The following is a 24,438-nucleotide window of genomic DNA, read 5'->3' as shown; positions in this document are numbered from 1 at the left end:
AAGGAGCTTCCATTCAGAACCGTAATAAAAGAAAATGGTTTGCAAGATTCTATCAATAAAATGGGCCATTAATCAGGGTAAATGCCCATCGTAGCCAGCGTTAATGAGCCTCTGGTTTGCCTCCCAGACCTCGGAAGGAATCCTTTGCTCAACTTGAAAGCCCTTTGCTGGGTACTCTCGGATTCTCACCAAGTCCCCGACCATGATCTCAATAACTAAGTCACGAGGGTTTTCCTCATTCGGATATTGGGCGAATCCCAGTTCAGGGCTTGTCACAGTGAACACTGTTTTGGGGTCCGGCCATTGTTTGCTGAAGGTTGCATATGTTCTCCTTTCCATATATGGCTTCTGAACCAGCACGAAGCTCGTGGCCTCTAGCTCTAGTTCTTTCAAAAGGGCATGGGTGAACCGAACATTTTCGCCAGTGTTGCTCGAGTTTGGCTCCACGATGATCTTGTCGGCCGGAACCCCTAACTCCCTGGCAATACATGCAAATATCTCGGCTTCTGGTTTCGCAAAACGATTTGCCGTAAGTTTCCCTGATCCGCCAGAGTAGATGAGATATTCTCCATAACCAGCGAGGAAAAGCTGTGCTGCGCGTGTTGCTACTCGTGTGTCGAGACTACAAAGGCAGAAGATGGCCTTAGCAGGACTGACAGCCATATGCATTCGATGATATTCATAGACGATCTCCGCATCTACATTGATCTGAGATGATTTCGAAGGCATGTTGAGGTAGGAGGTGTTTGTAGTGGTGCCGGAGGGCTCTTGCAGAAGCTTGCCGTGGTGAAAAGAAGAGAATGAGGAAGGGAAGGTAGAAGAGTAAAGAAATGAGTTGGCCTTAGTCAGCGCATGGTGTAATCTACTTACCTGGGGACTTTAGGCCGGACGTGGCTAAGGGGGGTTGTATCTGCAGTAAACTATGTGGCGTCGCATCGATGACATGCAGGGGACGAGGCATTCATGTGGCTTGCTGATCATGCCAATACATGTAATTATTTTGTACCGTCCCTGTCAACACCTAACAGATGAACTCGACGCAGCAAGGCTTTTCTATCAGCGAGATCATCAGACAAAGAGTCAGGACACGATGCAAGAATGAGATAAAGTACTCATATCATTGAATTATTGACAAGATTGCCTCAAGGGCTGATTACCAAGTAAACTATAGTACGCTACTTAATCTCAATAGTGTCCTGCAGAACCAGATTTCTGCTCGATGATCCAGACCACACGTTATAAGTTCCTCGGCGTAAACGCCATTGCTGAGCTTCGACATCCCAGATGCTAAGATCACGTCTGGTGAGTTCAAAAGCGACCGACTGCGTCTGCCCACTTGAAAGAAAGACGCGGGAGAAGCCGCGAAGCTGTCGAATAGGCGTGTCGTCACCCGGAACTCCGATGTACAGCTGTGCAACCTCTGCTCCATCCACGTCACCGGTATTAGTGAGAGACACCTTTGCAACTGCAACGGTTTCCCACAGTGATGGATGGCCACCCTGCACGATCGACACATTGGGATCGGGGTATTCTGATGTATCCGCGTCAGCCGTGAGCTCAACGGACAAGTCAGCAAAGCTAAAAGTGGTATATGAGAGGCCAAAGCCAAACTCATAGCGGGGAGTGATATTGTGTGCATCGAAGTAACGGTAATCGATGTACAGGCCTTCGGTGAAGTTACTGTCAGGGAAGAAGTCATCCGAGGCACTGGAGTTCAGATGGCTGCCATAGTCCGACTCCTGCCGAGCAATAGTGAAAGGCAGCTTTCCAGATGGATTAATGTCGCCCCATAGTACATCCACAAGGCTGTGGCCGCTCTCCTGGCCAGGAAGCCCGGCAAAAAGGACAGCAGTGACGTTAGGGTGTTCGATCCACGCATCAACAGTGCGAATGCCTGGGATTCATTAGCATCCAAAAGGGTCCTGCAGTAGATATTATGTCTCGCTTTATTCCACTTACCGGCTGAGTGGATCACGACTACAGTATTTGAACAGTTTGCGGCTACGTTCTGCACAAGGTTGTCGCTGAATTCGTCCGTGAGGCTCAGGCGATCAAAGCTCTCAGAGGCATACGCGTTGATAAAAACAAGGCAGGCTTCAGAGTTGACGTAGGGCGGAGAGGGGTTTTCAGAGTAAAAGTTCCATCGTAGGATGCCTCGATTCTTGGAAATTCGCTCTTGGATCGCCTGGAATGGTGAGACCACATATGGGGGAGTACTGCCGCCAGAGCCACCACCGGTGATCAGTGTCCCATTGAATGTTTCCCAGCCGAAGTTGACTTCGTAACCGCCGCCATAGCGACTTGGATTCTCCCAAGGGATCGCCTTGACCGTTGCATCGTAACCATAGATAGACAGGAACTTGGGATTCTTGAGCGGAAGCGTATGATTGGTGTTCTTTACCAAGATTGTGCCGGCTGCTCCGATTTGACGGATCAAAGAAGCGTGATCATCCTGAACATCGACTGGGTAAGCCTTTTGCAGATTCGAGTGCACTGCTGGAGCAGGGAAGGCATGCTCTTGATGAAGGAAGTGATAACCAGCGAGGATCCTCGTGGCCATGTCGGATAGTCGTTCTTCGGTTACAGAACCATTGTTGACAGCCTCAATCAGCTTGTCCCCCCAGAACCCCTCGTCCGGCATCACCAAGTCCAACCCGGCGTTGGCTGAGGCAACACCGCCCATTTGGCCTTCCCAATCGCTAACAACAAAACCTTCGAAGCCGAGCTCGGTCTTCAATATGCCGTTCAAGAGTTTAGAGTTCTGGCAGCCGTAAGAGTGATTGGATCTCTGGTACGAGCACATGACCGAGGCAGCACCCTCCTTGAGAGAATTCATGAAGGGCCACTTGACAGTCCCTCCCAGTTGCGCCCACCACGAGCAACCCTCCCGAGAGGGCCAGCAGCCGGCCCTAAAGCGACGTTGATACCTTTTCCGTAGTACTCGTCGCCCAGTGCCTTGCCATACTTGTATAACAGGGCTTTGTCAAAGGTAGCAGCAACGTGGATTCCGGCCGGGAATGCGGAAACGAATTCCTGACCGCGGACTCCGTCTGGTGCATCAGCAAAGCACAGTGCCGGGATTCCGAGTCTAGGAACTTCGCCGGAATTCCCTACGCATGTCCCTGTCCACCCTCGAGTGATATTCGCCTTCTCTTCGACCGTGAGTTGGGAGACCAATGCTCTGGCATGGCGATAGGCAGCGGCCCAACCAGAATTGCTTGAGCCATTACCAATGGCTGCTTCATGTTAGACAAGTCTGAATTTAGCTAATGGTTACGAAGACCTACGAGATGGGTACACTGGCGGACTTCTTCCGTAGTATGGCACCTCAGATGGCGCGGTGCTATTTGACTTCGCCGCGGCCGAAGAGCTGACAAGCGCAACAACAAGAAAGAATCCTGCGATCTTCATGTTCTCAATGAATGCGATGCGACCTTGCCACGTTGAGATCTCGAAGGGCAATCACAAAAGGCACCGGTGAAATGCCACGAGAAATTGACGACGCAGTAGTTTGGAGGAACTTTAATATGTCGACTGCAAATCAAACAAAGACCGAGACAAGATGATGGTCGTCGATCGCTGATTACCGACCAGGAGTATTGCATTGAAAACGTCATCGCCGGTGAAGCAGAGCCCGAGATGGGCAACGGTCAATCGGTCCTATTCATGGGCACCTGCAGAGAGTGGATTAATGACTCGACTTTACCCGGTAACTAATAGCGGTCATCATCAGCCAACTTTGTGTGTGATCGTGCTGGTGTAGGTAACAATAAGTTAACCAGCACGGTGGTGAGCCAATGGTCAAGCCGGAAGACCACCGGCGGGGTGACCGGGGCTGCTCCGGTCTACCCCGCGCTCTCCGCATCGGCGACTGCCCGCTACTACACAAACCAAGCTTAAAGCCAGGGTTTGGGGTCTTACCGGTGGATAAGTGGACACCCGTTTCTCCGGGGATTTGCCAGCTTTTGCGTCTGGTGACATTGGACCCAGCCATACGATAATCCAAGCCGAAATGGCGCAACTTTTCCCACCTTGACATTCTGTGGAGTCCTGGAAAGTGGCACATGTCCTCTACCATGCCATTGGGGATTACTTTGAGTAATATTATCATCGTACCAGATAGCTACTAACCAAACAAGGGCGAAGCTACAAGCAGCAGCAGCAGCAGCAGCTCAAGCGTGACATTGCCATGTCTCGTTCCTGTACATGGACAGAATTCGTGACGCGCTTTCGGGATTTGGCCCTTGGTGGGATTGCCGCAAAGCCACCGCTAGCGCTTGAGGGTCACATTTCGGCTTACTACGCAGCATTGGGCCCCGACCGCGGATGGCCCTTGTCTTTGCCGCTTCTGATTCGGATTGTTGTCTGCGATATCGGCATATGCCAACGTACTGTTGGCAGCTTTCGTTTAAGATCGTCGGCAATACTGCACTGTTGAATCTTGAGATTGACTCCTAAAGCTTATAGTTTTCTCGAAGCCAAAAGAGGATGGACTGGAGGTAATTGGTGATGCCGCTTAGGTCCGGGTATAGCAGGGGTCAATAAGACGGCTAACCCCAAGGTACATAAGGAAGTAATTAGGCAAATCTTTTTGTTTTCTTATTCTTTTTTTTATTAAATAAAACGGCCTAGCCACCCAGCTTCAAGCCATGACGAATGCCAAGGCTGCCATCTGATCTTCGTCTCAATATTTCCCTATCATTAGACAGACGAATCATCCTAGACGAGCTTGGACCGTTGTAACCAATCGTGTTCTTAGCCGGAGCATGGAAGCTTGTTTGAGGCTTGCTTCGCATTGGAATGGCTTCATCCCTGCTGGAACATTTGTTCTTCTGAACATGCGAAAGCCCATAATTTAAGACGTCTTGAAGTCTTGAATGCCCAATATCAAGATCATGAAACTCCTGCCACCTTCCATTTCATTGCGACTAGCGACTTCAGTTTATTTAGTCATCTCGTCGCCGAGGCATCAAGCTGGCCATATAGGAAGTCTTAGGCATCAAGACCACGAGTCACTCATGAGCGCTATTACCGCTAGTAAATAACGAGGCGATGCATGGTGTTGTAATATTGAAATGAATTCATAAACACGGAGAATGGTAAGAGATGTAGGGATGCAGGCTGCAGCCGGAAAGTCTGTGTTGCAGGCCAGCCGGGAGTGAAACGGCTTCCGGTTCCGTGCGAGTATCGGACATCAGCTCGAATGATACCTCTAGGCGCAAGAGCGTCCGAACCCTGAGTTTTCACTCAAAGAACTTTCAGGTATAAGAGACACGTCCCTGGCATCTAAACTCAAATGTTGTCGCCTTTAGCTCCCGATCTCATTTGCTTAAGCGCGGTGTCCACATATCCCAACTAATTCGAGATGCGCTGCCCTTTACTTGTTATAATATGCGTCGTGGGCGCGATGGCGGCTCCAAATACTCCACGACAAGAGCCAGGGCCGACCGTACCACTACGTATAATGGCGCTGGGCGCCTCCGTAACCTTCGGTACCGGGTCTTCAACTGGAAACAGCTATCGGAAAGACCTGCAGGACTTACTTGTCTCCAAAGGCATGAATGCTACGTACGTGGGCACAAGAGCCAATGGAAACTTCCCCGACAATGCCGTCGAGGCAACGGGTGGCTTCAAAATTGACCAGATAGCCGCTTCTGCCGACAAGGCTGTACATATGCTCAAACCAAACCTCGTGTTAGTTGACGCTGGCACCAACAATTGCAACAAAGGTGGAGAGGTACCAGATGCAGGAGCGAATGTCACAGCCATGATCAACAAAATCTATCAACAGAGTCCAGGAGCTACTGTGATTCTTACATCAATTCTTGCCAACAAAGTTCCCGAACAAGATGCATGTCGCGTCAAAATCAACGAACAGTACGCAGCCTTGGCAACACAGTTTCAGCAATCCGGCGCCAAGTTCGCGATGGTTGATATGCGCAGCGCAGACGCTCCGACCCTCGACGATCTTGCCGACACGAGGCATCCCAATGACGGAGGATATGTCAAAATGGCAAATGTTTGGCTCAAAGGAATCCAAGATGTTATGTCTAAAGGGTTTATCACTTTACCGGCTTAACCTTGGAATCAGGGACGGGGAATAACTTTATTAGATAATTAACTCTGATACAATCATCAATCCTTTATGGTAATTACGAAAAGAAGCTTTCACTTGTTTTGTACAAAGGTGATGAAGATAGTTCGAGAGGACATTCATGACATTCACGAACGAAAGTAAGTACTAGGATGATAAGTCGACCTACCCCCTTTTGGCCACCCCCCCATTTTAGCCACCCCATCAAAACATAATATTAAAACATCGCCACTAACTATACTCAATTAATTAACTATCTTTTATTATTATAATAATATAGTTATTATTCTCCCTAGGTAATTCGACCCCTATGAGTTAACTAGGACTAACTAAACGGTCGTTAGAGTCCTCTTAAGCTCTTTATATATCTTAAATATTTATAAACTTAGTATTTAGGTTTATTAATATACTTTTCTTTTTCTATAGCCTTAATTAATTAATTTTAGCTTTTAGAACTCGAATATAGTACTAAGATATTACTAAATAATAAGCCTACTCGCTAAATACTTTTTTTGTTTTTTTAAATAGTAGTCGTTAAGTATTATAATCTAGACTAAGCTCTATAAATAACTTTAATTAATTATAAAGCTCGCTAGCTTTTTTAAGTATTAACTAGTTAATAATAAACGCTACTAATACTTAGTTAATAGCTTTTTTAATATTACTAATTACTTACTTAGTATCTATAGTCTTTTTAGTTAGTATAACTAAGTTAAGTAGGATTATTAAATTAGTAAGTAGTCTAGCTATATTAAGGGGATATAATCTAGTTACTTTTTACTTATTTCGTATATTTAACGACATTAAACTAACTAAACAAGCTTTTTAATAATAGCTTAAAAAGTACTATTTTTTAATAATAATAGAATTATTTATTATATCCTCCTTATTGAGCTCCTTCTTATACTTAGACTTAATAAGTCTAAAAATAGCTATATCTAACGGCTAGAGGATATAAGAAATATATAATAATAAGAATAGTAAATAAACGTTATTTTTATAATATTCCTATATAAATTTTATTATTATATAACTCTTATAACTATTTAGAACTAATAATTAAGGCTTATTAAGTATACTAAGCCCCCTAAGGGGGGGGGTCTTAGTCTATAATAAGAATATTATTTTTAATTACTTAAGGGTAGTCTTATTAATTATCTAGCTATTATTTATTATTATAAACTCTTAACTAATATAAAGGTTAAGTTTAAATAGAAGCTATTACTATTATACCGACTTTCTTTTATATATAATTAGTAGTTTAATAGCTCGATTATTAATAAAAATATATTTAATTATAAATACTTAAGTACGTAAACTAAGCTCTTTTTTTCGTATTATTATAATCTCTATTTTACTTAAAACTAGGCTATTAAATCCCTTACTCTTTAGGATACTAGTCTTATTTATATTATACTTATTAGCCTATTTAATATTACTAATCTTTAGTATATTAAGTAATCTAAACTATAACTTAATTATATTAATAATAGCCCTATTTAGACGCCTCGAATTAATAATACGACTCCTCTAGACTTTAATTAATAAGTTCCTCCTTAAAAAAGCGTTTATTTATTTCTTTTAAAAAGGATTTATATCCCCCTAGGATCTTAGAACTTATTTAGCGAATTTTATAAGCTATTTATAAGTTAATATAATACTTAAATTATATTAAATACGAACTTATTAAACTAGCTAGTTTTTTTATTATAAAAGAAGCCTCTAGAGGTCTATAAATATTATTACCCTCGTTTAGTAGCCTTTTTTATAGTTATAAAGAGTTAACTTTAAAACTCCGAACTTAATCGAGGCCCGATTAACTAAGAGACCTCTTTTAATAACTTTAAGAGCCTAAATAACTTTATTTTTAATATACGAGATTATTATATATTAATAAATAAGTATATAAAAAAGAATTATATTTAGACGATTTTTATAATTATTATAGTAGTTTAAAAATCGTGGGTAGGGTTTTAATGCGGTAGCTGGGATAGAGAAATGGGGTGGCTAAAAGGGGGGGGTGGCCAAAAGGGGGTGGGTCGACTTACCAGTTAGGATCTTCCAGCTTTTCGGGGAACGCAAATGGCCTACGACTCTTTGAATATCACTGATTACCTACTCGAAAAACTTTGCCTTCTTGTGCGGCGATGTTTAAGAGTTAGCGATGAAAGTAGCTGTTGAAGAGCAAGGGAAACCTAGAGTTTAGTCTTTACAACTCGGTCCACATATGCGAACCTTTTCTTAGTAGGGCCTGCCTCTTCCTCTCGAGCCAATTAGTGATTGAGACACATAAAATCAGCTAGAATATGGCCCTGCGCTACTTTACATATTTCCAAGTGCCATCAAGAGGAGCATTGTGGTTGTTTTTCTTAGAGACTAAAGCAAGACTTGGTGTCCTGGGCTAGGAACTATCACAGAGGGAGAACTAAATGAGAAGAATGAGATGATGAAAAGGGCGTCACGATCGAAAGAAGAGGGTATGATTATTCGCTGCAAGCCCCTCAGAATTTGCGACGTAAACTTGGTAGGCTATTTAGGACAGTGTCGATGATTACTTCTCCTTGCCCAAATTCTTAAGCCAAGCTGATCAGACAAAGGCACCTTATTAATTTGGACTCTCAATGTGACCCTGACCTTTATTCAAAGCCCAGGTCTCTTCTACCTGCAGAAGGTAGGTGTATCCAAGGCGGCCTAATTTGACTGTTCTCTCTAACCGGATATAGACGGCGACAGAGGCGCGCAAGCGACGCGTTTGGCATAATTGCCGTAGATTGCATTGGCACCAGCAACGTGTTTAACACGACAATATCATCTGGCACACGGCATGATTAACCCCTTTTCCTCTCCTGAGGTGGTAGATCACACGGAATTGGCAGTGGCATCAAGAGCTGGTGTCTTACGGCGCAAGTTTAGTACTCAATAGTGCAGAGATGCTTGGACACTAGCAGCCGGCACGGCGTTTCAGAGGGACGCCATACGCCATAACCCGTTGTTAGTGCATCCTCCCAATTTTCATCCACTGTTTATGTACAGAAAAAAGCCCTCTTCACTTGGGGAGTGGGCACGTTGTGCCCTTTCTCCTCCATCTGCGTTTACTTTTCAGGTCCACGTTTGGCAACGTTCTCCATTCCACGTGGAATGGTTCGGCGAACATGAGGCAGATGAAGCATTACCTTCTTGTGCTCTTGCTATCGCCATACTTCTCGTCCGTACGGGGTGCGGAAACCACCCTCACCAGCCTTGTATCACAGATTCCATCATGCGCGGTGAGTACACATAACTTGGTCTCAATTCGTATTTGTAGCTCAAATGTCGGGGCACGATAGAGTTGCGGGACTTCAAAACTGACATGCCATTCGTCTTTGCAGCTTCCTTGCCTTCTTACTGGTCTCCAACATGGGGGCTGTAAGCTGGACTCTGTCTCTACTATCGCCAATTGTCTGTGTATAGACATCGAACTCCAGGCAGACCTGTCGTCATGTGTTCGTCTGAAATGTTCTTTCGAGGACCAAAAGCGTGAGACCATGCGCGACGCCACCCTTGAATGGAATCGATGATGATTTATGTCTCAATAGGTGCTGCTCAAGTTGAGACAGACCTCTGTGCGACTTTCCCGAAGCCGTCAAGAAGAGAAGAAGCAAGAGCAGTGGCAATATCATTATCTATCATTGCCTTCACTGTTGTCGGACTTCGATGCATTTCACGATACCTGGTTGACCACCGACTTTGGTGGGATGATTGGATGATCATTGCAGCAACGGTATGCAATATAAAGAATGAAGATTGAGCGACGTATGGGAATCGCATACTAACAAACCAATACCAGGTCCTTCTCGCCGCAATAACAGGCATCCAAATTGCGGGAACCGGCCTAGGGTTTGGCTTGCACTACTGGCATGTCGAACCTTGGGCAAGCACAAGACTCATTCAGATGTTCTATATTGGCGAACAACTCTATATCTTGGCCCAGATTATGGCTAAGATCTCACTTCTGCTTTTCTTCTCGCGCATCTTCTTCTCTTCTCGATGGTTCTATCTTACGACCCAACTCTTTATTCTGTTCTTGATTCTGCACGCGGCGATATTCCTCTTTCTTGTCATTTTCGAATGCACGCCAGTCACCTCAACCTGGAATCTCGACGATCCATCTAGAAAATGCATGAATATTGTAGCAATTGGCTACTCTGGTGCAGTATTCAGCGTCATTGAGGACATTGCTATCCTTATTCTTCCCATTCCAGAGCTTCTTCGACTTCAGCTCAGTACCAAGAAGAAACTCTGGCTCAGTCTCATATTTGGGCTAGGCTCATTGTAAGTAGCCAGCTCCTTTACGGAAAGAACTCGCTGACCATTTCGACGGTACTTCAGTGGATGTGTCACTAGTATGGTCAGATTGAAATTTCTGGTTCATCTTTCGTTCACATCTGATGTTACCTGGGACAATGTGGACGTCATCAATTGGTCTTTAGTTGAAGTCTCGTGTGCCATTCTGTGTGCAAGCCTTCCTGCACTTCGGCCACTACTACGATTTTTGGTTAGCAGAAAGCCAAAGAAAACAACGGATGCAACACCCTCCGAGGAATACCAACCGACCTATAGAAGAGATAAGTTTAGCAAGATCTCAGATGACCCATCAACGGAATTGTCACTGTCTCCAGTTGATACAGGGCTGGACGACATAGCGAGGGAGTTCGAAATGTGGAATAGAGGAAGTTCCTCCAAAGGCAGTACACAATCTGTGACGACCGATAGGTCTGGGAGTCCTACTTCTCAGACTGGGGCATAGGCAAGCAGGTTGATATTCATTCGTTTAATTTTAAAAGACTCCTATATCCCTTAAAGTGAACAAGAATGTGGCCATCTTGTGATAGATTAACATGCCAGGTGAAATGCTAACCCTAAGAAGCAGGTGGCCTGGTCCAGTTCGTTTCATCGAGACTTCGCGCAAGCTACGTAAGCATGATCTATCACCTGGCTTTAGGTTTTCTTCCATATAGTGCATAACTATACGGTGATCCAGTCAGCAGTGTGATATGTTCCTATTGGGTAAGGTAATGTAGGTGACTTGCTAAGGCCAGTATGCATGAATGCGTCGGCCCTTAAATTCTTTTCGCAGCTCGACCAAAAAGACCTCCACGTCTTGTTTACCCCAGCCAAGGCCGTGTGTCAAAGGTGCCATAGTCCAATCCTCAATCCCGGACATACAATTTTCGTGGGCACATTGCCCTAGTAATTTATAGTGTTGCCCTTTGGGCCACGTATTTGCTGGCCACATCACCTTCTTGATTGAGACGTCGACGAAACCTATTTTTTGCATCACGTTGACGAGATCCGGGATGTCTTGAAAGGATCGGTCAAGTACCGTAGCCGCCTTCCCAAGGAGGGCAAAACACCGCACAACCGCAGCGTCGGGTTTCAGACTACCGTCATCGGATTGAGGCATGAGATCCATCTCCTGGAGCTCGAGGTAGCCACCGGGCGTGAGATTACTTTGGTTTTGGTCAGAGTCTGTAAAAGGGGTTCTGAGGCGAACAGGTAAACTAAGATACGAACTCGAAAGCATTTTGAATGAGTCGTCTCCAATCAGATATGCTAGACGTCATCATTCGACTGTGAATGTAGTCAAATGGCAAGGAGAACGTCCACGGTTCTTCGATGTCATCCACCTCAAATGTTACGTTGGGCGGCACTCTTGACTAGTTTTAGGAGTCATAGGTCATAGTGTTTGAATGGAGAGTTTTACTCGGCCAAAGGGGGAGACAAGTCAATGCAAATGACCTAGTATCATCATCAGTGGATGGATTCATTGACTTGAAGTGATGTACACTACCTCTGCTTCGGGCTTGAGCTCACCGAACTCAATTGCCCAAGTCCCGGTTCCAGTACCAATATCGAGAACACGCTTGGCGGGGTAGTCATCTTGGTTCGGCGGTGAGAGGCCAAGTTTTCCATCGACAGAATGGAGGAATTGGTGATGTTGAAGGTCTGCAGGATTCATGAGCGACATTGGCTCCAGGACGCTGGAGCTCATAAAGCTGACCTACCCAGTCTGTCACTTTCCCTCTCATCATTGGGATAGGAGTATTCTTTACAGATCAGAGATGCTTCATATCAGTAGACAAGGTAATTTGCGGCGTGAAAAGAATATCAGAAGGAACTTACTTCCATCTTTATATCGATGATATGTGCGCCCATTCTCCACACGAAAATTGAAAATTGAGTCTGCAAGGCTAGTCATTGAGGATGCTATGGTCTACAAACATCAATGTATCTTTAGTAAGACATCCCCGAGACGCAAAAAGCTGAGACTAACGCTGGTGACATCTGATGTTGCGTCTTCATCAAGCTGGAGAGATCATAGCTCATCAACTCCAAAGTTCACATGACCGGTTCCTTGATGCTTACGTGTTCATCAACAATGATTGGCGACTCATTGGGAAACTGCGAGCTCATTGCGGTGGGCGCTACAGGTGCTGCTGACATGCTGGGCCGTTTGCCGATGTCCAGATACAGGCTGAGGTCAAAACGTTGTGCTTTTCTCGTTAGAGAGGACGAATTTCCGAGGAAAAGGATGCTGTATCGGTCTACTTACCAGGCGCGGTAAGGAGTCTTTTATGACTCTCGACTGTTCGACGGCCTACCCCTCTTTCATAAGATTGTTCATGCATGTTGGTCGGCATGGTCACATTTGCCAAGTACCTACGTTTCGCTGTGCCGCTGTCAGCAACATAGGGGTTGGCCAATCAGATAAACGAGAAAGGATAGAAAAGAGGAAGGGGAAAAAGACTAAACGCGGCATGGATAGATTCAGTATGTTCACTAACGTTAACTCGGTAACACGGAGGCGGGACTGAGTGGACATGCTCTGGAAGACTTAGTATTCTATTACTATGACGGTAGTCATTCCAAGAACTTATTATGTCTATGCAATGAAGTTTTCGCAATCATACTTCGTGCTTTATGTTATGTAAGGGTACCTCCGTAGGTACTCGAGGATTGTACAGTCGTACTGGACCGCATCAAGTTGCAAGTTAGCTGTCTCGTGGCCAAGGAGATACGGGACTGCTTAAAGTCATCCCCCTTTCTAACCCTGCACGCGTATCCCACAAAGACCTTAGACAGAGCAAGCAAGATTCTGCATCGTACGCACGTCGCTACAGAGATATGCCTCGGGGGCTGGAAGATGGAAAGATCGAAGCCCCGACTGCATTCTTGCTTCAAGACTATAATCTTTGAGCCCAGATGGTTAAGTTCTAGGATAATAACGGGAGCAACTTTGACACATGAAGCCTTTTTCTTCGAAAGGTGCCTGGAAATCTTCCCGTAGAATCGATTTCTTGAATCGACAAAAAAGATCTTAATCCTAGATTGCTGCCAATCTTGCGTCTAAGCTCTCTATGTCCAAGTCAAATAGCCACCGCGTCGGACCTAGCAGTGTCGAACCAATATCAGCTGACGCGGTCGATATCTGTCTATAAGTACGCGGTCAATCTTTGTCTGTCGCCAAGATTGCCATGTCTCAAGGCTGAGTGGCCAATTCTCCCTTGTCCAATCTACAGCGATAAGCCTCGACAGAGAATAAGCATCTTCCAAGGCCTGATTGACACCTTGCCCGGAGGATGCTGGCATAGCGTGAGCGGCATCCCCGATGATGATGACATTTCCGGACAATGACGACCAAGTAGGCAAGTTTGGCATTTCGTCAAACGACCAACTCAGAAGTCGATTTGGAACGCTGCATAACTGATCGAGGATCTGTCTTGCCGTGTTGTGCCATTGATTGTAGTCATTGTGGAGCAGTGCAGCTAATGACTCTGGTTTGGCAGCAAACGTTTGCCAACCTTCGCGGCCTTGCTCTGGGTATGGAAACTGGGTGCCGACCATGAACGTCGCACCGTCAGCAACTTCGGGGACCATGAACAGACTGCCTGGTTCCGGAGGGACAGGCGCTATGGGCCGCACTATCGTGGAGACCATTGTCCGCGACGGAATTCACAACGTAGTGATTCTCGCCAGAACAGTGAGTAATGTTTCCGTCCCCTGCATCTGTATCTGTATTTCGAGGATATTTATGCTGTCTACCGCAGGCCAACCCCGAGAAAGAAGCTGAAATTGGAGCCCGTATCATCTCCGTCGACTACTCGGATATCAACCAGCTCCGTAGCACACTGGAGACTTTTTCAATCAGCACCGTTATCTCAACGCTCACTTCGTCTCTTGGCATAGAGTCTGAGCTCAATCTCATTCAAGCCGCAAGCAAGTCGGTCGTGACGAGGCGATATATCGCAAATGTGTGGGGGATTACTTATACTCCAGAGTACGGATACTTGACCCAAGATGAAACCTCGCTGACTTGTTCTGTTCAGGCAGTCGAAGGTATTCCTAGCTGCAGAAGGCAAAGTACTTGCCATGTAAGCTCTCGAGGGTTCCTCGCTCGAATAGACCTGCTTCCTCAATGGGTTCCTCTCCGAATACTTCGTTATGCCTCGCGGAAAGTCGCATATGACGCCTCTAGTGGTTTTGGTCGACATGATGCACAACACGGCTACCGTTCCAGGCTCTGGGTCAGTTCCTGTTGTTTTGGCGTACAGCTTCGACATTGCAAAGTTTGTCGTCAAAGCTCTGGGTCTGGATCACTGGGAGAAGGAGATGTATTTCATTGGGGATAGGTTGACTCTGACCGAGGTCGTGGCTTTGGCAGAAAAGACCAAGGGAGCCAAGTTCAGCGTTACGCACAACTCGATGGGGAATTTGCAAGCCGGGGAAGTCTGTGAACTTCCGGCACACAAGGATTACTACCCTCATTTGACCTTAGTAGCGTTTCCCTCGATATAACAAGCGCTTCATCTATAGGTTCCTAGGATCGTGGGCCTAAAGTTGAGGATACTAGTTAAAATACTTACTTATCTTGTCTACCGAGTTATCTTGTTCTTTTGAACTATACTGGCAGGCGCTTTGCGTTTGAAGCTATATCAAGGAAAGGCCTATAAGGAGGAGCCGGCAAATAGTGAATAAGGTGTCTAGATAAAAATGGATCCTACCTCGTATGATGGATTATTAGGCAAAAGGTCGGCCATTTCCGGTAGCAATATTCAGGGGTGGTCTACGTCTGATGTTCTCGTGCTAACCGACCGACCTCCTTTGGATTATGTATGATTCATGACCTGTAGGTAAGATGCTGTGCGATAACATAGTATTGGATTAAGAATCTCCAGTCGAATGGAGCCTGAATAGATTACGGGCGAGAAGCTCACCGTGTTCTTACAAGGGAACGAAAGCGGGGTCAAAATGCTATGCTTTAGGAGCCCTTGCGAAAAGGTCCAGATCAAAGAAGTCGCTAGTATCTTCTGGTGGCATATCCTACCTATGCTATATCGCTCCTCTCTTCAAGTGAGACAGCCCAGTACATCATCTATATAATTCTACAGCGCGAGATCTCCTATAGGAATGCGTGGCAAGGAGAACGAAGAAGTTTTTGAACTGTCGGCAAACTCATTCCTCATTTAGAGGCTCCAATCTCGGGAGGAGCATAGAGCAACTTTTGGTCCTCGTCCATCGAGGCTCTTATGAATACCCCTCTTGGGCCCCAATGTTTGCTTAGAATAGAGGAATTGAATTCCGAAACGCGCTCTTGGGTCGGAATCACGTAGTATGCCCTTGTCTGCCCATTCCGCTCAAGGTCGCTGGCCTATATGGGAATAGGACTATAACGGGAAATAGCAAAATTGCAGTCATAGTTTAGCCAATGGCATAATTAAAGCCCAAGTCCTTTGGGATAGGATTGCGTCAGCATCAACTGCGCCTGGCCTTAAACCTACGATCTCTGTTATCACCATTGTCATAGGCTTTCCATAGTCAGCTACAAGCTTTTTAATACGTAATCTGTAGTATTTTCCGTTCAATATGCCTTGTAGACAGTCGTCTTCTTTGTAAGCGTTGCCAAGTAGAGGACACGCGGGCCTCTCTCTTCGGATCCGAATCTATAGGCCAAGCATCATATCCGGGTCCCGAGTAAAAGAATTATGGCATTCGAATCAATTAAATAGAGGGCATCAGCCGCGAGATTATCTCGCTAAGGAGTGGACGGACCCGAGTAGCCACCTCTCTATCGTTCGGGCACAGTCAGATCACCCGGGGCCCTTAGGTTGCGAGACTAAGGCGAGTGGGTGGGCTGGTTGGGCCGCCCATCTTTGCGGGTTATAGGATTTTGAAATCCTGATTCTATCCGCAGCAGCATGTGTCCTGCTCCCTGGTTTGGCTAGATGTACGTATGTGTCAGGTTCTCGTATTCTCAGCAAATGAGAACTTGCGCCAAGAAAAGCTATTCCGCCCAATGCGGGTTGTAAGCGCTGATACTCTCTTGATAAACCAATAGGGAACAAGCGGTTAAGTAACTAGAAACTCTACATTTGTTAAGCCCCTTATGAAACCATGTCCCTCTAATTATTCTGAATTTACGGAGTACTGTGTATAAAGCCACGGATGTTATCCCTGTTTCATTTTGCTCTTCCTAGTAGGCTCTTATCATCACATAGCCTGGGTATGACAGCGAGTGAGGTTGACTTATGATATAGTTTAGTAGCACTCAATGGGATAAGCACATGGGACGTCTTATAGATACGGCAGTTACACTTGGCCTGACAAAGAGACCGGAGAAAGTAATCATAGGGCGCAATGGCCGATGAGTACATGGCTCGCAGTAATGAAGGTTTTGTCTTTGACTAAATTAAGGTACTTAGGTACCCCAGGTAAATTTACCGCAATTTTCAAAAAAAGGGTGTATCGTTATGCTCGGACGAGCTGAGCACATGAAGAAGGAGAGAAGTGCTACCCCGTAACAGAAATAGTCAGATTACAGGACAGGAGACGTTTGAAGCGGCTGAGTCCTAAGCACTAGGCCGCATCACAACCTGAACAACAGCTCGAGCACTCTCCATAAGGCTTGAATACGGAATGATGGCGGGCCGCGTCCTTAAGTGATGCTTGTCCTTTACAGAACGAGCTTTTCGTCGAGCTTAAAGGTTTCAAAGCTAGGGATGTCGTCGGCCGATGCGCCGGCCTCGACAAGCGAAACAAGCTCCTCGGTGGCCTGGCCAGTCTCGACAATGGCGGTGTAGTTGTACTGGGTGCCGTCGGCGAGGTACAGGACGTTGGGCTGGGCGCAACCCTCAGTCTCCTCGCCATCGCGAGCGTCTAGGGTCGCACCGCGGATCATCTTTCTGTTATTGAAACCGTAGCCCAGCCCGCCAAAGGGCCCATTTCCTAGGCAGACATAGTCGCGGCCGGCGCTGTCCTGCTGCTCGCGGATGGAGCCGCAATTAGGCCCGGCGTGGCCACGCGCCTGGATGTTCCAGTTGCGCGGGATGGCCCGGAACGAGCCACTGGCGAAATAGGTACCCGCATTGACGCTGCAGCAAGTGTTGGGGTTCCAGCCTCGGCAGATGTACCCGCCGCCGCTGGTGCTGCAACCGCCCGCAAACTCGAGGTGCAGGTCAATGGCCGAGGCGGCGGTAGCGAAGAGGCCCGAGACGAGGCTGATGGCGGCGAAGAACTTCATTTTGCTTGGTAGAGACGGAGAAATGATCTCCAGAGTGAAACTGTGCAGGTTGCTTGATGGAAGACTGGTTTCTTTGCTAGGAGGCTAAAGATATTGAGGTGAATGGGAATGGGTTCAAGAGCTTCCAGAGAGAGATAGGATCGAACCTTTTATACATTTCAGGAAGAATTTTATCACAGAGTTCTTAACATCTCGTCACCGCGTCTCATCTCCCCATTCAGTCTAGTCTCCCACTACTCTACGTCGTTAGATTCTCGTGTAATTCATTGTTTCCGAGGCTTCAGGGGTTGAAAGCGAGAGTAGATGTGTGTACCAGCCTTCTTTGAACGCGTAGGATGAGGCATGATGTTGCAATACCATAAGCACGATGTTGCAATGGGTTCCTTTGCCCGGGTTACTAAGGCTGATTGCGTTCATCGTCTCTTGGCGGAGAAAGACAAACGTTGAGCTATCGTGGGCGCGGCCCTTGGCGCAGGATCGTATTGCGGCGTACGTCTCGGATTCATGCACTCAAAAAACCCTCTCAGTGGAGAGAAGCCCACGCTTTCCTCAAATCATTTAGGCTAATTGGATTCAAAGTCATTATAGTCCTCTCTCTTTCCCTATGTAGCACTAGGCTCTGATATCCATTATGCATAGTCGTCTCCAATTAGGGTTGCCGAGGCTGACTGCATTCATCGGCTTTCTGCGGATGAACAGATGGCAAAATCATCGTCGGCGCGGTCCTTGGTGCATATCCGTCAGGAGCGATGTAACGCTATGAAGAGCCTCTGCGCCGCATGCTAATGCATCTTGTCTAGGAGTATATCCACCTGGCCGCCCGAGTGCCCTACGTATACAATAGCGCGATGTACTTGGAAGTGGAAACGAGGTACTGCATAGTATTATACGTAACATAACTTGAACGGATTTAGAACTAAAATACCACGGTTTGAGAGTTGAACCCGGTTAACCACCGCGTCATTTGGTATTAGCAAATGCATCGGACTTGACAGTAAGCGGGGTGGGAGTAGCCGATTGGCTACAACTTTTGCTGGGGCGGGGGGCTGTGTCCCACTCAAAAGTAAGTATGTTCGTCAGGGTACCTTGATAAGAAGCCAGAGAATATTCTAACGGCGTTGCCAAGTGAATACACAACTAGAGGCCGTTATACATATCCACGAACTATGCAGACTTAGCCTGGGGGGGAAGAAAAATGTTTTTGCTACAGTGGCTCGGTGACAAATGTACCTGAAAACTGCGTGGGAATATCCTGAATGATGAATTAATCCAATCAACAGTGAACGTCTGTTTTTCTTTCAGAACAAGTGCTGATGGCATCTTTCGCTGCTGCATAGTGACATCCACACCCTCGGGCACCGCGGGCAGCGAGTGCGGGGTTTGAGATTTCCCAGGAAAGGAGACTGGCTCAGGAGAGTGTCCCACAATGAGTTCATCCTCCTCGTTGTCTGTTTGCGATTGGACATTATCTACCTTATGCTCATTTGTCCCGCTGATGCCGCCACCGGCAGACCTGTCCGTCTGAAGAATGAATTGGATGTTCCACGACTATGCTGCTTCTCCTGTAAGTGATGTCAATCTTTTGTTAAGCACTTCTGGGTCGGGATCAGAAGGCTCGCAAGAAAGACTGGGTGTTGGTGCAAAGCCATCCAAGTTATCTGTCCAATCTGTAGATGGTTCGGGCAAAGTAAGAAACTCAGTGCAAGGATCCATAAATTCGTCCAAAGAACCCACAAATGGGCTTGGCGAAAGGAAAGGTGGCTATTCTAATCATTTCGAGGTTCATGTGTTATACCAAGAATCATCCAATCGGAAAGCAGGCCTGTATGGTCCGTCTCTGCTCCATTGTGCGGAACTCCCGTGCTCAAACTGGGCTTATAGCCTGGATCAGCCGCCCCAGGGCTTCCGTTGCCTCCTTTCGTTTCTGCCCTTGGAAGGCCTGACCCTGTTTTACACGTTTAGCTATCGAAGAGATCCTCCATCGTGAGCATAGGAACGACGAGAGGCGAAACGAACTTATTAATTTTTATGACGACGCACTAGTCGCCTTTTACTTTGGTCAGCAGAAACTTGGGCGAGAAACTTGGGCGGAAAGCTTGAAGCAATCACACGAGCCGACAAGTACCCACTAATTACTAATTTAGATGCATGCGAGGTTTATAGAACAAGCTTGAACAACCCAGCTTTTAAGCTTAGATAAGAAATCGACAAGAGTTACTATATGCCTCTACCTGGGTCACACATCGAGTCGAAGACCCACGGTTGCTAATTGATCATCAGGTTCAGCCCAAAAGGGCGGAAAGCTCAGAGACTTCTCCTTCAATGTTTGCAGAGCGCCAATTCGTAAAAGTATATTCCCACCTCGGAACTATCACAGAGAAGCTTTTCATCATAGCCGTTTTGTATGGCCGACAGTTCTTCAATTTTAAATTAGCGTCTCGGAGGGTTCAAGGAGCTGTTGAGCGCTGTCACCAAGTGCTTGGGGGCCTTTCTGATCACCCTGTCTTAGATCTTGGACATGGTAGAGCAAACGATATTGGGCCGACGGCACATCGGGTGGTATCGAAGCAGATTGATCAACAAGAATGTGCGTGTGCCATGAAGTTAGTCCAAGGCGACATGAGGCCATTGACGTTAAGAGGCTGTCCCGCAACTCATAGAAGCATCCGAAATATCCATCGGTCGAATGTGATTAGCAGCCCAGTTCTCAACTTGGATGGTCCGACCAATGTGAGGTGTGGACGTGATTGGCAGTCTGTACCTCATTATATTTGGGGTGTTCGCGTTAGGCTGATAACCCTGCATAAATGCCCAGTAATCCGTTGTACTGGCTTAATAAGCGGCTCATCTTGCTGTGCCTAAGCCTAATAATTCTCAAAACGTTTGATTTATAATCAATCTGCTGTTTGGTCATGACATCGAACGGGATGACATTTTCCCCTCTTACCTTAGGACGTTCTGCTCCATCGGGTTTCTCGAAGTTGCCTTTGAGAAGTAAAGCGCTAAGACTTAAGCCTTTCGAGGATTCTTCTCGCAGCCTCTCTATTGAAAACGGCAATTGCACACCAGGTCATGGATTCACAAATGGGTTCTCAGGTCCAGCCAACTCATGGGCGAGGGGGCCAGCGAGCCACTGTTCGTGTGAGTTTACCCGAGGAATCAACATCATATCCTCTCTCTTAACATTACAATATAAGGCTTGTGACATGTGCCGCAAGAAAAAGATCCGTTGTGAACCTACCGCCCAAGGGTGCGCTCAGTGCACCAAATACCACACAAGGTGCCACTTTACGCAGATTGCAATGAAGAGGAAGCCTCGCAGACCAGCTGGGTTAGTCTGTTACTCTACTCCATGGAGGTTGTATCTATTAAACCTTGCCCAGCTTCAAATACATCGCACAGCTTGAAGAAAGGCTCTCAGCGCTAGAGAACATGAATTTTCAAGGAGAAAAGTCTACTGTGTCAGGCAAAGATTTGCGCGAAGAGACAACGAATCCCGCAGTATCACCCAAAATAGCGGCACTGATCACACTCACGAAAGAAAGTCATTCATGGACCCCGATGGATGAGTCACATGTTCAGTCACCAGAACATACGGGTAGTCCAGGAGTCGATCTCGATGTTGCATTGCGCGCACACGACCACGACCAACTCGATTTTTCAGCGGTCCGTGGTTTTGTAATTGACCCTATAGCTGGCAGCCCATGGCCTTATCTTTCCTCAGGGCCACGACCAGTCTCCCTACAAGGGCGCGGGCAGCTTCCCATAAAGGCAGTCGCCTTGGAGCTGGTCAAGGAGACCTTCAACAACTATAACAGGTTTCTTCCGCTTTTCAACGAAGAGGACTTCTTGAGAGAGTTCCACCTCAAGTACTCGACCTCTAACCCCGAAGATGCCAGTTGGTGGGCGTGTCTCAATGTAGTGTTGTCGATAGCTCATCGCCTCCGTGGCCTGCGCACACTAGACCCAACGCATGAGAACAATCTAGCTGATGTTTACACGAAAAATGCCCTAGGCGTCGTCTCCGAATTGAACGTCGCTAGCATCTCTGCTGTCCAAGCTCTAGTGGGTATGGCTTGTATTCTCCAGGGGACCCCGAATCCGGAGCTGGCGTCGATGCTCGTGGCCGCCGCCCTTCGACTGGCACAGGCTATGAATCTGCACAGAGAGGCTTCCGACCCAACCCTCACGGAAAAACAAGCCGAAACACGGAGACGAGTGTTTTGGAAAGTATACGTTCTTGACAAAGACATCAGTCTACGGACCTGTCGACCCTTCAGCCAATATGATGATGACATGGATGTCCGACTGCCCTCAAATATCAAGCTTGAGACATGTAACGTGGAGCTCTTCAACCACCGCATAGGACTTGCGATTATTCAGGGTCAGGTGTATAAACAACTGTACTCAATCCGAGCCGGACGAGAATCGGAGGCACAAAGGGCAATTGCAGCACAAGATTTAAGTTCTGTGTTGTCCTATTGGAAGTCCAGTGCGCAGCTGGAACCCCTTGAGAACTCCCTGATCTCGTCAGAAACCCAAATCGCAGGGGAGATGATCCATAAGGTGGTTTTGCGACTCACATATATCCATTGTCTGACAATGATTGACCGCCACTTATCCCCGACGACGCGATCTCCCCCCGATCAAGAAATCAGTTGGTCTGGAACATCATTACTCCCGAGCAGTCTGTGCCTCGCTGAGTCACGCCAAGCGATCCGCCTCATTGAAGCCATCCCTCACGGAGACTGCTCCTGCATCTGGTAAATGACCTCTTAGTATCCACATCCGTTATGCATCGTTTCTCTAACCTATTATAAGATGCTTCTTCACTCTTTCTTCGCTACAGCCAGCAGTATACTCTACAATCTAGCGCACAACCCGACATCGCCGAGCGCACTCTTAGACCTTTATCTCCTTAGCCTAATGCACGGCGCGGCCGAAGGTCGCGGGGTAACTAAAGCTAATTAGCCGCGGCTAAGAATAATAAATAGGGCGGCAGTAGCCCTAGCTCTAAGGCACTATAATTAAATTTTTTTTTAACTACATAGCTAAAGGTATAATAAGCCTATAACTAAAGCTTATAAGTACTATAACTAAAAATAAAAAATTAAATACTATAGCTATAGCTAAAGGTTTTTAGCTCTAGCTATATAATAAAAAGTTATAGGGCGTTATAATAAAAAGTTAAATAGTTAAGTATTATAATTAAAAGTTCTTAATTAGCTATATAATTAAAAGTTATAGGGCGTTATAATAAAAAGTTAAGTAGGGTTAAGTATTATAATTAAAGGTTTTTTAATTACGCGGCCGAAAGTATAATAAGTTTATAACTAAAGCTCGTAAGTATTATAACTAAAAGTAAAAAGTTAAGTACTATAACTATAGCTAAATATTTTAATTATATAGTTAAAAGTATAATAGGGCTATAGTTAAAGCTCGTAAATATTATAATTAAAAGTAAAAAGTTAAGTACTATAGCTATAATTAAAAGTTTTTAGCTCTAGCTATATAGCGCACTATAACTAAAAGTTTTTAATTAGCTATATAACTGAAAGTTATAGGGCGTTATAATAAAAAGTTAAGCGGGGTTAAGTATTATAGTTAAAGGTTTTTTAATTGCGTAGCCGAAAGTATAATAAGCTTATAGCTAAAGCTCGTTAGTATTATAATTAAAAATAAAAAGTTAAGTACTATAGCTATAATTAAATATTTTAATTATATAGCTAAAAGTATAATAGGGCTATAGCTGAAGCTTATAAATACTATAACTAAAAATAAAAAGTTAAGTACTATAGTTATAGCTAAAGGTTTTTAGCTCTAGCTATATAGTGCGCTATAACTAAAGGTTTTTAATTAGTTATATAATTAAAAATTATAAAGTATTATAATAAAAAGTTAAATAGGGTTAAGTATTATAACTAAAAGTTTTTTAATTACGTAGCTAAAAGTATAGTAGGGCTATAGCTAAAGTTTATAAGTATTATAGTTTTTATTAAGTATTATAATTAAAGCCCTAGGGCTATAGCTAAAGCTTTTAAGTACTATAGTTAAAAGTTTAAGTATAGTAACTAAAGCTTTTAAGTAATATAATTAAAGCTCTTTAATATAGAGTATATACTATTTTAAAAAGCCTTATAATACTTTATAAATACTAACCTAAAGTATAGTACGGCGTAGTATAAGTACTAATAAGAGTAGCGTACTATATAAAAGTATTAATATATTATATTAAAAAGTAACGGGGCTTAGTAAAGTAGTTTACCCTAGCTTATAAATAATTAAAATATACCGTAGTTTTAATAAGCTCGAGGTATAATAAAATATAAGCGCTATAAAACGCGGCTGTATAAGAGTATTAGTATATTATATTAAAAAGTAATAGGGCCTAGTATAATTATTTATCTTAGCTTATAAGTAATTAAAATACGCTATAACTTTAATAAGTACGGCGTAGTATAAGTATTATAAATAGCGCTATATAAGGGTATTAGTATATTATATTTAAAAAGTATAAGGACTAATAACAATAGTAAAAAGGCGGCTCGGGGCTCCGTTTTTATAAAATATAACTTAAGCTAGTAATATTAATAATAAGGCCCCCTTAATAACTATCGTTAGCGTGGCATAAGTAAGTAGAGCTCTTAATATAATTTAATATAAATACCCTAGGGTTAGGGTTAGGGTTAGGGTTAGGGTTAGGGTTAGGGTTAGGGTTAGGGTTAGGGTTAGGGTTAGGGTTAGGGTTAGGGTTAGGGTTAGGGTTAGGGTTAGGGTTAGGGTTAGG

General features: G+C 45.2%; 7 protein-coding genes across 7 annotated transcripts; 4 read left to right on the top strand and 3 right to left on the bottom strand.

Annotated features, from left to right (window-relative positions):
• Nucleotides 1–72: 72 nt before the first annotated feature.
• Nucleotides 73–3,411, bottom strand: CLUP02_00007 (glycosyl hydrolase family 3 N terminal domain-containing protein; the record flags this gene model as incomplete). Its single annotated transcript, XM_049279061.1, has 5 exons — nt 73–840; nt 1,206–1,894; nt 1,960–2,821; nt 2,884–3,236; nt 3,288–3,411. The coding sequence occupies 5 exons, from the start codon at nt 3,409–3,411 to the stop codon at nt 73–75; spliced, it is 2,796 nt and encodes a 931-aa protein (XP_049135018.1).
• Nucleotides 3,412–5,407: 1,996 nt separating this feature from the next.
• On the top strand, nt 5,408–6,079 carry CLUP02_00006 (GDSL-like Lipase/Acylhydrolase; the record flags this gene model as incomplete). The annotated part of the gene is made up of 1 exon (XM_049279060.1): nt 5,408–6,079. One exon carries the CDS (start codon nt 5,408–5,410, stop codon nt 6,077–6,079), a length of 672 nt encoding a protein of 223 aa, XP_049135017.1.
• A 3,167-nt stretch (nt 6,080–9,246) lies between these two features.
• CLUP02_00005 (uncharacterized protein) lies at nt 9,247–11,091 on the top strand (the record flags this gene model as incomplete). The annotated part of the gene is made up of 5 exons (XM_049279059.1): nt 9,247–9,360; nt 9,463–9,610; nt 9,670–9,854; nt 9,921–10,405; nt 11,004–11,091. 5 exons carry the CDS (start codon nt 9,247–9,249, stop codon nt 11,089–11,091), a joined length of 1,020 nt encoding a protein of 339 aa, XP_049135016.1.
• On the bottom strand, nt 11,062–12,676 carry CLUP02_00004 (uncharacterized protein; the record flags this gene model as incomplete). Its single annotated transcript, XM_049279058.1, has 6 exons — nt 11,062–11,098; nt 11,353–11,583; nt 11,648–11,790; nt 11,925–12,134; nt 12,408–12,440; nt 12,500–12,676. Coding segments are annotated over 6 exons (831 nt in total), but the record flags the coding sequence as incomplete, so codon positions are not given.
• Nucleotides 12,677–13,976: 1,300 nt separating this feature from the next.
• Nucleotides 13,977–14,929, top strand: CLUP02_00003 (uncharacterized protein; the record flags this gene model as incomplete). Its single annotated transcript, XM_049279057.1, has 3 exons — nt 13,977–14,114; nt 14,182–14,354; nt 14,686–14,929. The coding sequence occupies 3 exons, from the start codon at nt 13,977–13,979 to the stop codon at nt 14,927–14,929; spliced, it is 555 nt and encodes a 184-aa protein (XP_049135014.1).
• A 2,155-nt stretch (nt 14,930–17,084) lies between these two features.
• On the bottom strand, nt 17,085–17,651 carry CLUP02_00002 (uncharacterized protein; the record flags this gene model as incomplete). Its single annotated transcript, XM_049279056.1, has 1 exon — nt 17,085–17,651. The coding sequence occupies one exon, from the start codon at nt 17,649–17,651 to the stop codon at nt 17,085–17,087; it is 567 nt and encodes a 188-aa protein (XP_049135013.1).
• Nucleotides 17,652–19,387: 1,736 nt separating this feature from the next.
• CLUP02_00001 (fungal specific transcription factor domain-containing protein) lies at nt 19,388–22,418 on the top strand (the record flags this gene model as incomplete). Its single annotated transcript, XM_049279055.1, has 12 exons — nt 19,388–19,511; nt 19,614–19,634; nt 19,695–19,772; nt 19,932–19,975; nt 20,047–20,065; nt 20,128–20,242; nt 20,312–20,386; nt 20,467–20,505; nt 20,604–20,645; nt 20,721–20,792; nt 20,901–20,982; nt 21,054–22,418. 12 exons carry the CDS (start codon nt 19,388–19,390, stop codon nt 22,416–22,418), a joined length of 2,076 nt encoding a protein of 691 aa, XP_049135012.1.
• Between the last annotated feature and the right edge of the window lie 2,020 nt (nt 22,419–24,438).

This window comes from Colletotrichum lupini, chromosome 1 (assembly GCF_023278565.1).
Source record: "Colletotrichum lupini chromosome 1, complete sequence".
NCBI classification, from domain to species: Eukaryota; Fungi; Ascomycota; class Sordariomycetes; order Glomerellales; family Glomerellaceae; genus Colletotrichum; species Colletotrichum lupini.
This window is presented reverse-complemented; position numbering and strand designations above follow the sequence as displayed.